The 17,692-nt window shown below is 39.4% G+C and overlaps 1 protein-coding gene across 2 annotated transcripts; it reads left to right on the top strand.

Moving 5' to 3' along the window:
- The first annotated feature begins 9,018 nt into the window (after positions 1–9,018).
- Positions 9,019–16,994, top strand: LOC126631758 (AT-hook motif nuclear-localized protein 9-like). 2 transcript variants are annotated; one of them, XM_050301904.1, is made up of 6 exons: positions 9,019–9,639; positions 10,127–10,620; positions 11,171–11,238; positions 11,804–11,935; positions 12,494–12,655; positions 16,564–16,994. In XM_050301904.1, exons 2-6 carry the CDS (start codon positions 10,200–10,202, stop codon positions 16,792–16,794), a joined length of 1,014 nt encoding a protein of 337 aa, XP_050157861.1. In that variant the 5' UTR covers positions 9,019–9,639; positions 10,127–10,199; the 3' UTR covers positions 16,795–16,994. The 2 variants fall into 2 exon arrangements, with proteins under 2 accessions (XP_050157861.1, XP_050157856.1); XM_050301899.1 differs by having other exon boundaries at positions 9,020–9,639; positions 10,090–10,620.
- The last annotated feature ends 698 nt before the right edge of the window (positions 16,995–17,692 follow it).

Raw genomic sequence — 17,692 nt, 5'->3', positions numbered from 1 at the left:
GAGGAAGAAAATGATGGAAATCAAAAGAAAGGTGATAAAGGTAAAGGTCAATCATATTTGGGACCTCACAAGACTCAGAGCTTTAAGAGAGGTGGAGCTAGTTCCAGTTCTTCCAGTGGGAGTTGGGGTTCCATTGGTCTAAGGAAAGGTGGTAGATTTTCTGTAGGTCCTCGTTTTCAAAGGCAGAGAGATTCTGGTGGTTCTGGTAATCCGTTTTGTCGTAGATGTAATAATCGACATTTTGGGGATTGCCAGCAGGGTAGTAGATGATGTTTTACTTGTGGTCAATTAGGGCATCGGGCTATGCATTGTCCTCAAAATCAGTAGAGGCCTCAGCAGCCTTTTTTGCCAACACCAGTGTCGATCCAGCAAGTTTCATGACCTTGTGGTTATGTTTAGACGGGTCGTGGATGTGCTTATCATTACCAGGGCGATGTAGCTCCTTATTTTGCAAGGCAATATCAGTATCCACATGATCCATATTATCAGAGTGATTATCCTCAGTATCCCTAAGACTATACGTCGTATCCTCTCTATTCAGTTAGTGGGTCTCAATGGTATACTGGAGGACAGTCCCAGCACATAGAGGTTGCTTTCAGTAGTGCGGGATCATTGAGGTAGTCTAATCAGCCAGGCCATGGGCGTAATGTGCAAGGTTGAAGTAATCAAGCTAACAGAGGTCGTGGAGAAAGACAGCAAGCCCAATGACGTATTCACCACATGACACTACAAGATGCTCAGAATAATCCTGATTTGATCATAGGTACGTTGAATATTCTTGGTCATTTTGCTAGAGTATTAATTGATTATGGTGCTACGCATTCTGTTATTTCTCATACGTTTGCTCAGTTGACACAACCTCATCCTACACCTCTAGGGTATGATTTAGAGTTTGCTATGCCTAGAGGGGAGATATATTATGTTAGTTGTGTACATCCAGGATGTCCCGTGTTAGTGGAGGATGTAGTTATGCAAGCTAATCTCATCTCGTTAGATATTGTAGATTTTGATGTGATTTTGGGCACAGATTGGTTACATTATAATCGTGCCAATATAGATTGCTACGAGAAGTCAGTTACTTTACATCGTCTTGGATTACTTGAGGTTACATTTGTGGGTGAGCGTAGTGGTGTGAGACATGATGTTATTTCTACCATAAGGGCTAAAAGGTTGTTAGAGAAAGGTTGTTAGGGATATTTGACTCATGTGGTGTTGAATGATAATACTCCTACTAGTGTGGAGAACGTTCGAGTGGTCAGGCATTTTCCTGACGTATTTCCTGATGATTTACCGGATTGCCGCCAGACCGAGACGTGGAGTTCACCATTGATTTACTTCCAGGTACAGATCATATATCTTTAACTCATTATCGAATAGCTTCTGCTGAATTAAGGGAATTGAAAATCCAATTGCAGGAATTAGTTGATAAAGGTTTTATTCAGCCTAATACTTCACCATGATGAGCTATAGTCTTATTTGTGAGGAAGAAAGACGGGACTTTGAGGCTATGTATTGATTATAGGCAATTGAATCGGGTAACAATTAAAAACCATTATCCATTGCCGCGTATAGATGATTTATTTAATCAGCTTCGAGGCGCCTATGTGTTTTTTAAGATTGATTTGAGGTCTGGTTATTATCAATTGAAGATTAAAAGTGAGGATGTCCCTAAGACAGCTTTTAGGACTCGTTATGGTCATTATGAGTTTCTTGTGATGCCATTTGGGTTACCTAATGCACCTGCAGCTTTTATGGATTTGATGAATCGAGTATTCTAGCAATATTTAGATAGGTTTGTCATTGTCTTTATTGACGATATTTTGGTGTACTCTAAATTTAAATTAGAGCATGTTCGACATCTTACTTTGGTGTTGAAGGAATTGAGGGAACACCAGTTGTATGTTAAGTTTAGCAAATGCCAATTTTGGCTAGATCAAGTGGCATTTTTGGGACATGTTATATCAGCTCAAGGTATTCTCGTGGACCCTTAGAAAGTGGAAGCTGTGGAAAATTGGGAGTAGCCACCAACCGTCACTGAGGTACGGAGTTTTCTTGGCCTAGCTGGTTATTATAGACGGTTTGTTAAAGATTTTTCAGTTATTGTTTTACCATTAACGAGGTTAACTAGGAAGGATGTTAAATTTGAGTGGGATGATAACTGTAAGCAAAGTTTCCAGCAGTTGAAGTATTGTCTCACTCATGCACCTGTTTTGGCGCTTCCAGATGATAGTGGTAATTTTGAGATCTACAGTGATGCTTCCTTGAATGGTCTAGGTTGTGTGTTGATGCAGCATGGTAGGGTGATTGCTTATGCTTCGAGACAGTTGAAACCTTTATGAGATGAACTATCCTACTCATGATCTTGAATTAGCAGCCATCATTTTTGCCCTGAAGATTTGGAGACATAATCTTTATGGTGAAAAATGTAAGATTTTTAGATATCATAAAAGTCTTCAATATCTTTTCACTTAGAGGGATCTTAATTTTTGACAACGAAGGTGGATTGAATTGCTCAATGATTATGATTGCACGATTGAGTATCACCCTGGTCGTGCAAATGTGGTGACATATGCACTTAGTAGGAAGCCTCAAGCGAGAATTAATGCTTTGTACGCTTGTCATGTTCGTCTTCTTGCAGATTTGAGGTCTACTGGAGTGAAGTTAGGGGTGGAAGAACGAGATGAAGCTTTACTTGCTACTTTTCAGGTCAGGCTAATATTAATTGATCGAGTGCTCGAGGCTTAGATGGATGATGAGGAAACCTAGGAATTAATTCAGGAAAGAAATGATGAGAAAAAGAAAGATCTAAGGATTAGATAATCGGATGGCATGCTTATGCAGGAAGGAAGAATGTATGTGTCGAATAATGCAGAGTTAAAGAAAGAAATTCTTGATGAAGCACATGTATCGACTTATGCAATGCATCCTGGGGGTATTGAAATGTATCATACCATTCGACCATTTTATTATTGGCCGGGTATGAAAAGAGAAATTGCATAGTACGTGAGTAGGTGTGCCATTTGTAAGCAGGTTAAAGCTGAGAGGAAAAAGCCATTTGGATTGATGCAGCCACTTCTCGTTCCACAATGGAAGTGGGAAGATATTACTATGGACTTTGTGTACAAGCTTCCTTGTACACGAATTGGTTATGGTGGAATTTGGGTGATAGTTGATCGGCTTACTAAGTCAGTGCATTTTGTTCCAGTAAGGGAGAAATATTCTCTAAGCCGATTAGCTGAATTATTCATATCGGAGATTGTTAAGTATCATAGGGTTCCAGTTAGTATTATCTCGGATCGGGATCACTTCTAAATTCTGTGTGGCATTTCAAGAGGCTCTTGGTTCAAGATTACTTTATAGTGCGGCATATCATCCTCAGACAGATGGGCAATCAGATAGGACTATTCAGACACTGGAAGATATGCTAAGATCTTCTGTCTTACAGTTTGGCGACGCCTGGCAGCAGTGATTAGATTTAATGGAGTTTGCATATAATAATAGCTATCATTCGAGTGTTGGTATGGCACATTTTGAGGCTCTTTATGGCAAGTCTTGTCGTACACCTTTGTGTTGGTCAGAGGTTGGTGAAAGAGTTTTAGTGGGCCCTGAGATTATAGAGGAGACTACTCAGAATATTCAGGTAATTAAGTTTAACTTGAAAGCTACCCAGAATCGTCAAAAGAATCTAGCAGACAAGCATGCCATTGACCGAGTGTATGAAGTTGGTGATTTGGTGTTTTTGAAGCTATCACCGTGAAGAGGTGTAGTGCGGTTTGGAAAAAATGGTAAGTTAAGTCCTAGGTACAAGGGACCATATCAAATCACCGAGCGAGTCGGTGAAGTTGCTTACAGGCTTGAGTTGCCTCCAGAGTTATCTAAAGTGCATGATGTTTTTCATGTCTCTATGTTTCGTCATTATATTTCTGATCCATCACATGTGATACCTCCTCAACCATTGGAAATTAATCCAGATTTAACTTATGATGAAAAGTCAGTGACGATTTTGGACTGGAAAGATAAGGTTATGAGGAATAAGACTGTGCGCTTAGTGAACGTTTTGTGGAGAAATCACTCAATGGAGGAAGCTACCTGGGAGACCGAGGATCGCATGAAGAAAATGTATCCACGCTTATTTTATGGTTATTAGTGGTTTGTATGTTAATGTGTGAAATTTCGAGGACGAAATTTTCTTAAAGGGGTAGGTTGTGACAGCCCTTCCTGAATGTATATATTATTTTATCTTCGAGAGCGTGGAGATTACTTTTATGCCCTTTAATCGTTGAGTTGTGTTGTGTGGTTTAAGCTTTGGATTTGGACCAATCCTTTTATTTTCCTAAGCATTTGGAACTTAAGACATTTGTTAGTTTTGTTTGGTGACAAAACCTGGACCACACACTCACACTTTCACACTCTCCCATTGACTTTCTCTCCTTCCCTCTCAGATTTTTTGTCGTTTCCGTACAACCGTACGGACAACTTTGAACCTAACTCACTAATCACAGATTGGGGTTTTGGTAGTTGTTTTCATACTCCATGCAAGCTCAGGAGTAGAGCCATACCCTTTGTACGGGAAAAAGACATCGGGATTGTGAGAACTATCAAACTCCGGTAAGGTGTCCTGTTTTCCCGATGTGATCGTCGAGGTTTTCTTTGGTTCTAAGACTCAAAAAGGTATTTACTCTATTTCTTTAGTGATTTGGAGTAGTTTTGGTTAAATTTGGTCATCAGGATAAGCTCATTAGTGGGATTACAGGTTTAACAGGAATTTCGAGGGATTTTCCGACTACTTCTCGTCGAAGTTAGGACTCCAAAGTGGTAAGATCTTGTTCTACTCGTTGAAACCTTCATTTTGGTGAAAATTTTAAGGATTTTGGTTGAAAAATGAGTGAGATATGAAGCTTTAAAGTTTTTCCAGAAATCGGCGATCGCCATGGCGCCGGCGAACCAAGAAAGAAGAAGGAGAATACTCCGTCAACTTTTTTGGAATATTCCTAACGGCGATTAACGGCGTTAGGTATATTTAATGGTATATTCCATTAATTAACAAAATATTTCCTAACGCCGTTAGGGATTACGTTTGGTGTGCCAGGCATGTACCTGCGCGTGGCGGCGCGTATGGCCGTGCCTTGGCCGGCACGTGATGGCACGTGAGTGATCAGAAAATTTTTCTAAAAATATGGGGATATTCCTGAGGTTGAGTAGGCCTCGGTGGTATATTCAAACACTCCAATTGAGCAATGTATGAGAAGTTATTACCTAGTTTTGTTTATGCGCTAAAAAATAATGTTTAAATAGTTGTTTCACATATAGCTGAGACCTATCCTGAGGACGAGCGTAGTCAAGCAAGGCTCGGGGGTTACGACCTTTCCACATATTTGTGAGAGGACTTTTAGTTTTCAATACACACACACACACTTGGTATTTTTCCCAGAAAACTTAATTAAATGGTTTGATATTTTGAAATGCCATGTCAAGTGCTCTCTATGTTTAATTGTGCATTAGTATGGTTATATATATTGTTGCTTGATGCTGCGGACACTCAGGTAAGCTTCAGGTGAGTATATTGATGATAGTGATGGTAGTAAGTATAATAGTGCTGAGATATATTTCGATCTTATTATCCTGCACCTCGGTGTTAGTACTCCGCCCGAGGATAGGGCATAGCCTTCACGTGATCGTTCACCTCCTGCACCACATGCTCACCTTGGATCCAAGGCAGGTGCCAGCCTATCGTATAGACCACTTTAGGTGGTTCCGACTCGTAGATGACTTGCGATACTTCGCACAGCCTTCATGTGACCGTAGCATTTGAGCGTATTTATTTACACCCAGCCTGTCATACATACCACTTTAGGTGGTTCCAACTTGTGTGCAGAGAACTAGTTGATAAGTTCTAGATCCAGCCGTACATGTCATATTAGGTGACTCTGACTGACGTACCATCTCATATTGATTTTTTTCACCTGACTTACTTAATTCCTTGCTGAGATATTTGACATGGCATGATTATGGATTTGCTATCTTAAACATGGTTTTGAGATATATTTATATGCATGATATTCTTCTGGGAATTATATAGGTTTTACGGCGAGGGGTTATTTACTTTTGATAATGAACGGTTTTGAAAAACTTTGTTTTTGCCCACTCACACCTTCTGTTTTTTGCCCCTCCAGGTTCTAGTTAGGAGTGCTTGTTGGTGGCTTACGAGGAATTCAAGGCAGCTCTGACAGATTATCACAAATGTAGGACCACCCTTGGTATTGTATAATTAGTATTCGTCCTGCTGGACTGCACGTAGGCTACTTATGCTCTGATTATGTGTAATTATACCTAAACACCATATTTGCACTTAGGTTTCCTTAGTGTAAATTAGTTAGCTTGGTTTTTATTCATTCACCTTTCTTTACATCCTTATCATTTCCACACTGTGCACATAGCTACGTCACCCTCACGTGACGGCCAACATGCCTCGATTTCGGATTTGTAGCCAATCCCGTTCGTGTTACAATTTTTTCTCACAAAACATTGGTTGGGCTGCAAGTCCAATTTAATTGTAAGTAACTCATCCTGTCTTGCCCACCAAACGGGGCCTTAAAGTGCATTTCCCATATTTAACTCAATTTGTTAATCATTTAATTTTTGTTCGATATTAGTTTATGTTGCTTAATGTTATTGATATGGTTTATTATATCGCATGGTCTACATAGAGAATTAGTGTGGATATATCCACGTTAAAGTTAGACAATCGCTAATCTTGAAATTTAAGTTGTCAGAAAATAAGCAATAACGCATATCAAGTTTACATTTTTTCATAATACATATATATAGAGATGGGTACATAGAGAAATATATAGGTGCATTCTTGCTCAACAATTTTTTTTTTGAACAAACGATATTTATCTATGTTAAGAGAGTGCGGAAGTAGGCTAAGCCTCACAATAAGCTATCAATAATGTTGTTCAAATTCAACTTTGGCGAGAATCGAATCTAAGACCTCTCATTTACAAAGAAACAAAGAAACATAATATGAAAGTTTAATCGGCTAACCCAAGAGTTAAAACATTAGTGAATAAACCGACAACGTATATGAACTTATGAAGCCTTAAACGCGCGTGTGCACACATTATGCAGAAATCTTCAAGGCTTCAACGTACGTTAACTTTACAGGAAAGGTCTCCAGCCTGCATTGTCCTACATGTATTGGTTTGTGCCATCAGTAGTCCTGTGTAGATATTTTCTCCTTGTTGCATGGGCCACCGTCGGGCATGGATAGTGGTGAGGTGAGAGAGATGAGCATCACACATGCACAGTCGCCCTCTACGCGGCCGGGGACCAAACCCATTTCCTGTGAGGTCACCTTTGTACTTGGTCTTTTAATACATCTCACGCGCTGGCCCCAAAGATTGGTGATGCATATGATATAATGTACCAGTTGAGACTTTTCAGATTGGATGAGTTTCACGTCAAAATCATAACTAAATCGATTATACAGTGTTAAATTTTTGATTCGGTTTGATTTTGACTAAGGTTTTTAAGAAAACCAAACCGAACCAAACTAAATTAATGTTGAACGGTTTTGTTCTAGTGGATTAGGTCTAAACTCAATTATTTCTTCAGTTTCATTTTTTCAGCATTTTAGAGGAATTACAACAATTAAAATATGACGAAATTGTAGCAATGGTCCCTCAACTTTAATCCAATTAGAGTAATAGTGCCTCAACTAAAAATTCATATCTAGTATTCCCTTAACTCATTAAAACGTGTAGTTATGATCATTTTTGTCAACTTTGTTAGAATTTTCGTCAAAATATCACGTGCCACACACATGAGGTTGTATCAAGGGGCAAACATGGAAAACCAAATGAAAAAATTGTAGCAATGGTCCCTCAACTTTAACCCAGTTGGAGCAATTGTCCCTCTACTTTAACCCAATTGTAGCAATAATCCTTCCAACATGAGTTATTTTGATGGAATTCTGACGGAGTTGATGAAAAGGACTATAGATGCACGTTTTGATGAGTTAAAGGACCGATGATTATGAATTTTTAGTTGAGGAACCATTGCTCAAATTAGGTTAAAATTGATGAACCATTGCTACAATTTTCTCTTAAAATATCATTATTTGTTGCCTATATTTTCATTTTTAGTACACCAAATTCATGGTACATGTCATTAAAATTCAAAATTTATGGGCAATTTGATAACAATTTTGTTTTCATTTTTAGTTTTTAATTTTTTTAATTGATAATTGAAAACTTGTTTGATAACTAAAATATAAATACTGAAAACAAAGGTTATCAAAACGCCTCTTAGTAATAAATATAGTTACAACTCAAAAATCAACAACTTCAATATTTCATCAATCATCAGATTCAACATCCTTACCTAGTTATTAGCCAATAAGAAATTACTTGTGTAAAGTAATACATATAAATAATAATAAGGAATTGATTTTCAAACACCATTTTTCGTCACGCCTATCTTTATTTATGGTTATTAAACTAAAACAATGAGAATGATTAAACCAAGATGTATAAAATCATTTTTATACTATTGTTAGTGGTCGGTCTGATTCGATTTAGATTAGTTTTTACTTTTCACAAATGAATTCATTACAATTCTACATAATTTTAAACCATAACTTTTTTTTTTGGTTAAAACAAAACCAAAATAAACACAATTTACTCAAAAACTAAGTTGCGTGTAACATTTTCATGTATAGAAAATTTTATGTGCCACCGTCATTTATCACTAACTTGCGCGTTGGATAGACTTCCTCACAAACCCAACCTCAAAGAGTTCATACATATCCAAAATTAAAGAAAATCCCAGGAAAATAATAAATAAAAAATCGGTATTATCCAAAGAAGAAGTGCTTTTTCTGTAAGTTTTTGTTTGCTTCTCAAACTCTATCCCATGAATGGTCCAACAAGGGAAAGGAAGCAAAAGCAAAGCAAAGGACCCACTTCCACTTGTGCCACACACAGAGTAGTGCTTTTGAACAGAGAAAGATAAACGGCTTTTCTCAGAGGAAGAGGGAGAGGAGGAGAGAGAGAGTGAACTACATCCTAGAGAAATGCATTCAGATAAGGACTTGTGCTAGACCCAGTAGTAAATACCCCTCTCTCTATCTCACTCACCAAATGACCTCCTTCCTGCATTTCCCAAAAAACAGTTCGATCTTTAATGCCCCTTCAAAAATCTCTCTCTCTCTCTCTATCTCTTTCTCCCCTACACAATTCAAACTTCTTCAACAAAATCTGACCTCTCAACCTCTTTTGAAAAAAATGCCACTTTGACTCTCTCTCTCTCTCCGTGTCTTTTTGACTTGGGTTATCTTTTCATTTGCATTCTCCACTTTGAGGTGCCAAAACAAAAACTGGGTTTGTGCTTAAACACTGGCATTGACTCAAAGTTGTGGCCTTTTTAAAATATAAGTTTCTGAAGAGTGGTTTTTGGAATTATTGGAGTTTGAAAGATTAGAGCTTAGGATTGGATGCATATGGTTATGGGGTTGCCTTTGAAGATGCTTGGTGTCTAAGGCTTTATAATGAGTTGGTGACAGTGGACCTGTTTCCTTCCAGTCTCTCTTGCTCTTTCCCTTAAGCATGAAGCCTTTTTGTTGTTTCCCTTGGTTTGGTAAGCTGTAAAAGTAGCTTCCATCTTTGTCTTTTCTCAAACTTAATTATTATTTGCCTTTGAATTCTGAACTTTCTTTTCTCTCTTGCTTTCTTGGTTGCTATAAGTTTTGTGGCTTTTGCTCTAATTCTAGTTACAATTTTATATAAATATCATAGCTTTTGTTTTGTTTACGAAATTCTAGGAAGTTGGTTTTCTTCTTCTTTTGTTATGGTTTTTAAATTCCAAATCTAGTTTAGATGCTTCATCTGTGAAATTCGATACCAATTTATTGGTTTTGTTATGCTCAAATCCTGAAAAGATGTTAAATGTTGCATTTTTTGTAACCAATGTATATCTTGTAGTAATTCAGTGTTAATATTCGGCATTCAAATTTTCGATACCTTGAAGAAACATTGTCTAGTATGTGCAAATTGGGTTCACATTCTGCTGAATTTTGTGTTTCTGTAGAGCTTGTCCTAGAACTGAATAGTGAGTATTAGAGCAGGAGGGGGCATTTTGCATTGAGTTGCAAAGTTGGGGCTTCAAAATTGCCTTTGAAAGATAACCGAAATAAATGCATGGATCGTAGGGACCCTATGGCATTGTCGGGGTCAGCCTCTTACTTTACATCTAGAGGAATAACTGGGTCCGGAACACTGTCTGGATTACATGGATCGCCAGGCATTCATCCCTTATCTAATCCAAATATGGCATTTCAATCTAATATTGGAGGAACTAACATTGGGTCAACATTGCCGGTAGAGCCTTCTTCAGCTATTTCATACCATGGTGTCAATGTGGGTGCACCAACTGTGGCACCACCAGGCGAATCTTTGAAAAGGAAAAGAGGAAGGCCTCGAAAATATGGACCTGATGGGACTGTTTCATTGGCATTGTCTCCTGCAGCATCTGCTAATCCTGGTACGGTATCATCAAGCCCAAAACGAGGTAGAGGGCGGCCACCAGGGTCTGGGAAGAAGCAACAATTAGCATCTCTTGGTAAAATTTATTTTCTGTATTGCCATATCTTGTTGAAGAAATTATTTATTTTATGTTGTTGATTCGTTTAAGTGAAAAGAAACCTCAGAAAAGTTTGCTGAGTTAGAGTAGCCTAAATATTGTAATGCATCTTTTTACATTGTCACATAATCTGCTTTTAAAAGTTCACAATCTATGACTATCTGGGATTAGTTGCGTTCTGAAATCCTTGCCTATAACTCAAATGCTTGTATGATTGTATCAGAAGTAAATATACTGACATTCCCACCACTTTCATGTAAACTGTCTCAAAACTATTGCAACATATGGCAGACATGATGATTCTAACGGCGAAACAGAATTTTGGTAATTTTTGATGCATTTGGTACATACGCAAGGGCATTAAAATGTGGAATTATACCGGCTGATTTTAAACATAAATGTAGCAAAGCAGCCACATTTTTAATAAGTTGATTCGTATTACATAGATGGTTTAAATATATGCTTCTTGCCCTGCATTGAAACTTTTTGTTATGAGAATGATGTTGCAAATGGTTGATTGTTTTGCTAGGCGGATTGCTGTCTGGTTCGGCTGGGATAGGTTTTACTCCACATATTATCAGCATTGCAGTGGGAGAAGTATGCCCTAATATCTCACCAAACATATATATATTTATTCACATATGCATGAATCTTCAATTCTTTTTCCATTAAGAGTACGGTTAGCAAGATATGGTGTCATGGATTCTGATTAGGTCTGCAACCGAATTGAGTGGTCCTGAATCCCGAGCTTGATGAGGCCTGATTCATGAGTCATGTGTTGGCTTAATTATGTAGACATAATACCTCTAGATTATTACGTATAAGTAATTGTGTAGATGGATAGTATTTACCCAAATTAGCCATACTTGTGAGTCTGCCTGAGTTTGGTAGGTTCAGAGTAGCCATTTTTATGTGGTTGGCTTCAATATAGCCTATGACAAGCAAAGTTTCAAAAGAGTTCTGAACTACCAAAGTACTATGACGATCATTACTTGTACGAAATTAATGCTAAATCTGATGGGAAAAAGGGATAAAAATTAAGGTTCATCATTTTCGCTGGTGTGATTGTTATTTTTTTATTACTACTATCAATTGAATTCTTGCATTACTCAAATGAGAGAAGTTCCTTTAGGCCTTGAATCCTTTTTATCTTTTCTTGCAGGACGTTGCAACAAAAATAATGGCGTTTTCACAGCAAGGGCCAAGAGCTGTGTGCGTCTTGTCAGCTAATGGTGCCGTCTCTACTGTGACACTTCGTCAGCCCTCAACTTCTGGGGGTACAGTCACATATGAGGTATGAACACTTTGTGATATGCCAATTCTTGCAAAGTTATGAGCTGTCTAGTAGATGAGTAATAAGACTTTTGATCTTTCTGAAGGTTCTAGAGTCACTAAGGTTTAAATGTTCTTGTATATTTGGAGTGAGTAATGTTTGTAGCTATGAGGAATGAGGATATGCCTGAAAACTGAGCCCAGTTAGTATCATCAACTTCGGAGCCATCTCAAGAATGGTTGGTTGATGCTTGCCGTTTATCCGAGGCAAATGCGAAGGCCATTCGTATATATGTTAGCCATCGTAAAATTCAGCTTAGAAAATATAGGTTGCAGAAAAAATCAACATGTGTTGTGTTTGTGGTAATTTTTGTCCAGAAATTCTACACACAGACTTTTGTGTGCTTGTATGCATACCATACACAGCGTGGCACACATTTTGTATGTTGCTCTACATATTATCCTTCTTTTTTCTTTTTAGTTAAAATGTTTGACTGTTCTTTCTTCTTTGAAACTTCTTTTTTCTATTTTACTGATAATAATAAACAGTTTCTTTTCTTGTGGATTGCGACTTCTTTAGGGACGGTTTGAGATTATATGTCTCTCAGGTTCTTACTTGCTCAATGAAATTGGTAGCTCCCGAAACCGAAGTGGCGGTCTGAGCGTCTCCCTTGCTAGTCCTGATGGTTGTGTCATTGGTGGTGGAGTAGGAGGGATGCTTATTGCAGCAACCCCTGTTCAGGTAGTAACTTGTTCATTGCTTTTGCTTTCGGTTCTTGTGTTTCCTCGGTAAATCTTTTTCATCCCTATCAATTGGTAGTTAATATTGTCAACGGGAAAAGAATTTTATGGGGTTAGTGCTGTTTTCTTTGCAAGTATTGTTACTATGACATGACCGTAAATGGTCTTCAGATAGAGTAGTGACTTCACCAGAACAGAAACATGCCAGCATAATTTTTAGCTATTACTAAAGCCAAGAAGGGTAAAAGAATAGCAAAGAAACAGCACTACCAAAGTTTAGACACATAAATTTTGAAGGTCTAGCTACCATATTATTACCCACAAGGGTAAAGGAACAGTACCATTGCTGGATAATTGGAAAGTCCCTGTGTGTCAACCTCTGTGCTTCGTGGCAAGGTAGACTAGCAAACATGCCCAACCTTTACTCACATTCGAGAAAACACTCCCAACAAGATTGCTTGCTCCAAAATCGAAGAGGCACCGTCCTCCGAATCTCGAGAGCCAGACTCCCAACATGACTACTTTCTCAAAATCGAAGAGCGGGTAAAGGAACAGTACCATTGCTGGATAATTGGAAAGTCCCTGTGTGTCAACCTCTGTGCTTCGTGGCAAGGTAGACTAGCAAACATGCCCAACCTTTACTCACATTCGAGAAAACACTCCCAACAAGATTGCTTGCTCCAAAATCGAAGAGGCACCGCCCTCCGAATCTCGAGAGCCAGACTCCCAACATGATTACTTTATCAAAAATCGAAGAGACACTGCTCCCCGAGTCTTCGAGAGCCAGACCCCCAGCATGATTGCTTTCTCAAAAATCGATGAGGCATCGTTGTCCGAATCAATCGAAGAGGCGCTCGCTTTCTCAAAAGCTGGGCTGCTTAGAGACCACGAGGGCCGATCTCAGAAATCGAAGAGGCACCTACTTTTCTAGCCTTGTCAGCACCTGTCACACGCACACTCAGCTTTGCAGAAATTATGGGCATTCTGTCGAAGACTTCTGGTGAAGTAGAAAGCACATGAATCTTACTGTTCAATTACCCACACGCAACAATAGCTCATGGGTACCACAGATAACTTTGCCAAAGTTCTCTGCCAAAGTGAGCACGTGAAGCTTGCAGCTCCCACTACATCGCTCTGACCAAGAAAGGTAAAAGAATAGCAAAGAAACAGCACTAACAAAGTTTAGACACATAAATTTTGAAGGTCTAGCTACCATATTATTACCCACAAGGGTAAAGGAACAGTACCACTGCTGGATAATTGGAAAGTCCCTGTGTGTCAACCTCTGTGCTTCGTGGCAAGGTAGACTAGCAAACATGCCCAACCTTTACTCACATTCGAGAAAACACTCCCAACAAGATTGCTTGCTCCAAAATCGAAGAGGCACCGTCCTCCGAATCTCGAGAGCCAGACTCCCAACATGACTACTTTCTCAAAATCGAAGAGCGGGTAAAGGAACAGTACCATTGCTGGATAATTGGAAAGTCTCTGTGTGTCAACCTTTGTGCTTCGTGGCAAGGTAGACTAGCAAACATGCCCAACCTTTACTCACATTCGAGACAACACTCCCAACAAGATTGCTTGCTCCAAAATCAAAGAGGCACCGCCCTCTGAATCTCGAGAGCCAGACTCCCAACATGATTACTTCCTCAAAAATCGAAGAGACACTGCTCTCCGAATCTCGAGAGCCAGACCCCCAGCATGATTGCTTTCTCAAAAATCGAAGAGGCATCGTTCTCCGAATCTCGAGAGCCAGATACCACAGACCACTTTTTCAAAGTGATCTGACAGAGTTAAAACATGTGAAACTGACAGCTCCCACTACCGTGCTATGACCAAGCAGGGTAAAGGAATAACATTACTACTTGTTGTTAGGGAGACTCCTATATATGTCGACCTCCATCCCTAACGGACAGGCAGACCTGCAAAAATGCTCAACCCTTCATCATATTTGAGAGGGCACTCCCAACGAAGCCTTTCGAAATATTCAGCTTTCTTTCCCCCCGATAATACCTCTGCAAATAAGCTATACTAGAGCAAGAATATCTCATATCATTAGGGTTAAAAGCAAGAGTATCCCATATCATGCTTTTTCCCTGTCTTTTCCTTTGGCCTTGTTTTTACCTGCAAGACAAGGAGAAAGAGAGCAATCAGTCAGCACTTGGAATCAAGCTTCCAGCCAGGAACTGACTGCCTGGAACCCCTTACCTGATTACTTACCTGGCATTGCTCTCGAGTACTCATCTTCAACATCTTATGTTTCCAGGGAAGATTCTGCATCTGCTTGAGGAACAGATAGGGCAAGTGCGAAGGATACAAGGAAGCATGTGGAGACAAGCGTAACAGCACACGTGCCAATACATCCATTACTCTGTCAAAAGCAAAAGTATCCCATATCAGCAGGGTGGAACGTACTCTAGATTTGTTGGACTTGTTTTGACCCTCAAATTCTTCAGTCGGCCTTATACTCAGGAGGAAACTAGAAAACCCTCCAGCTCAGTTCAAGAATAAGCATGTGGAAAGTTACTTCTTCAAAAGCAAAAGTATCTCATATCATCTCTTCTCATTTTTCTTCTCTTTATCCTTCATGCTGTTGCAAGATGGGGAGAAGGTGAACAATCAGTCGGAGCTCTGATTGCTTACCTTGTCTGTCACCTCTTTCAGCAGACCCCCTAGCTCGGCGACTTGGGGGACTCCTACTACATGGTTTGTATCGCGCTTGACCAAGCCTGAAACTACAAGTAAGCTTCAAGTGAAATTGATACATTACCTTGTGCATCTCCACCAGTTAAAGATACCACCCCTGGATGGAGGAAAAGTACTTCCAGAGAAGATGCCACATCTACCTATGAGACAGATAAGGCAAGTCAAGACGACACCACACTCCGATACTTAGAAGTTTCGTGATTACGAGATCATTCTCCCACAATATTTCCTAATGTCATTTGTACTAAATCATTCACTTGTACTCACTAAAGGAGAGCTTGAACCTATGTACTTGTGTAAACCCTTCACAATTAATAAGAACTCTTCTATTCCGTGGACGTAGCCAATCTGGGTGAATCACGTACATCTTGTGTTTGCTTTCTTATCTATATCCATTTATATACTTATCCACACTAATGACCGGAGCAATCTAGCGAAGATCACAAAAAGTGACCGTTTTCGCTACCTAGGATCTATCTTGCAAGAGAACGGAGAATTAGATGGAGATCTCAACCATAGAATACGAGCTGGATGGATGAAGTGTAAGAGTGCATCCGGCGTGTTGTGTGACCGTCGTAGGCCACTGAAGCTCAAGGGAAAATTTTATAGGACGGCAATAAGGCCAGCGATGTTGTATGGCACAGAATGTTGGGCGGTGAAGCATCAACACGTACACAAAATGGGTGTAGCGGAGATGAGGATGCTTCGTGGGATGTGTGGGCACACGAGAAAGGATAAGATTGGGAATGAGGATATCCGAGGTAAAGTAGGAGTAGCCGAAATTGTAGGAAAGATGAGAGAAAATCGGCTCCGGTGATTTGGACATGTGCAAAGAAGGCCGACTGATGCTCCGGTTCGAAGATGTGACTACGGGACAGAGGTTCAGGGCCGAAGGGGTAGAGGAAGACCTAGGAAAACTTTGGAAGAGACTCTAAGAAAAGACTTAGAGTACTTGGATCTAACGGAGGATATGACACAAAACCGAGCGCAATGGCGTTCTAGGATTCATATAGCCGACCCCACTTAGTGGGAAAAGGCTTTGTTGTTGTTGTTGTACTACTGCCACAGAAAACATCACGGTGGTCGTCTGAACAATAGGAGTAGACATAAATAGACGAGAAAATGTCTTATAAGAGTTACCATTTTTCTTCCTTCGCCTCCTTTGTTAAATTTGAGGCTGAAACACATGGTGGATGATTCCAGGTGATATTAGGTAGCTTCGCATGGGGTGGTTTGAAGACAAAGAACAAGAAAAAGGAAGCCGTAGAAGGTGTCACAGACTTGGAACATGAGACAGTTGACAATTCAGTTGCACTAAACAGCATTCAACCAGATCAAAGTCTTAGCCAAAGTGCTTCATTGGCCGCGTGGCAGGCATCACAGCCACTGGATATGCATAACAGTCATGTTGACATTGATTTGATGCGAGGGTAACTATTTCGTTTACATGTTCATTGTGTGTAAATTTCAGTTTCATTGCTAGTTACATTTATTTTTCTTTGAAGCATCGATGACGGAAAACAGAAGCCAGATGATTGTGGGCTTCGATGATTCTAACTTCATTTATCCATGATAGACATTGGGAATGTACTATATTTATTTAGTTTAATCAAAATTTAGTTTGAAATTGAGCATTCATGATTTCAATTTACCCATTCATAGTTTCGATTATTTCAATTCACTTTCATCTGTAGGTATAGTAACTTTTATTCTTTGACGATATAAAAACAAGATTCAGATTGAAGTTTCTTTCCTTCATTGGCATACGTGCTTGTAAATTAGGATCACACATTCTTGATCAACAGAGTGTTTATGCTTCATGTAGTGAAGGAACGTTTACATCGATCTACGTTGATCTTCTCATTTCTGTAACTAAAGTTTACTTTTCTGATTCAATCAGGATGAACAATGATTAAATTTCTCGTGTTTGACATGTTACGTTGATAGACCTTCTCGTCTGTGTTGTTTTTCATTCCCTCTATTCACCTTTCGACCTTTCATGTGTTTTCTAAAATTTTGGCCACCGACGGAGAAAAGATGAAACCACTTTTTCCCAACATTGGTTATGCTTTTTGCCGATCTAAGAAAACAGACAGGAACAGGTCGAAAAACAGAAACATGTGCACCACAAACATAAGAAATAGATTAGAACAAATGAACCAAGGTAGACAGATACAAAAAGTAACTAAGCATCGGAGTCTCGGACCATGTGATATCTAAGCCACCCTATTGTTTCTGAGCAACGCCCAATGCTTTCCAAACAACCTTTGAGGCGTCAACAATGTTGTTAGCACACGGTGGTTGGTAGTCATGATCGACGTCAGATATCCCT

Source organism: Malus sylvestris, chromosome 1 (assembly GCF_916048215.2).
Source record: "Malus sylvestris chromosome 1, drMalSylv7.2, whole genome shotgun sequence".
In the NCBI taxonomy this organism is placed as follows: Eukaryota; Viridiplantae; Streptophyta; class Magnoliopsida; order Rosales; family Rosaceae; genus Malus; species Malus sylvestris.
The sequence above is the reverse complement of the archived record's forward strand: the minus strand, read 5'-3'. Positions and strand labels throughout refer to the sequence as shown.

Coding starts and splice junctions, on each gene's coding strand:
- LOC126631758 (XM_050301904.1), top strand. CDS start 10,200: ATGGATCGTAGGGACCCTATGGCATTGTCGGGGTCAGCCTCTTACTTT. Junction 10,621..11,170: donor GCAACAATTAGCATCTCTTG/GTAAAATTTATT, acceptor TTGTTTTGCTAG/GCGGATTGCTGTCTGGTTCG. Junction 11,239..11,803: donor TCAGCATTGCAGTGGGAGAA/GTATGCCCTAAT, acceptor CTTTTCTTGCAG/GACGTTGCAACAAAAATAAT.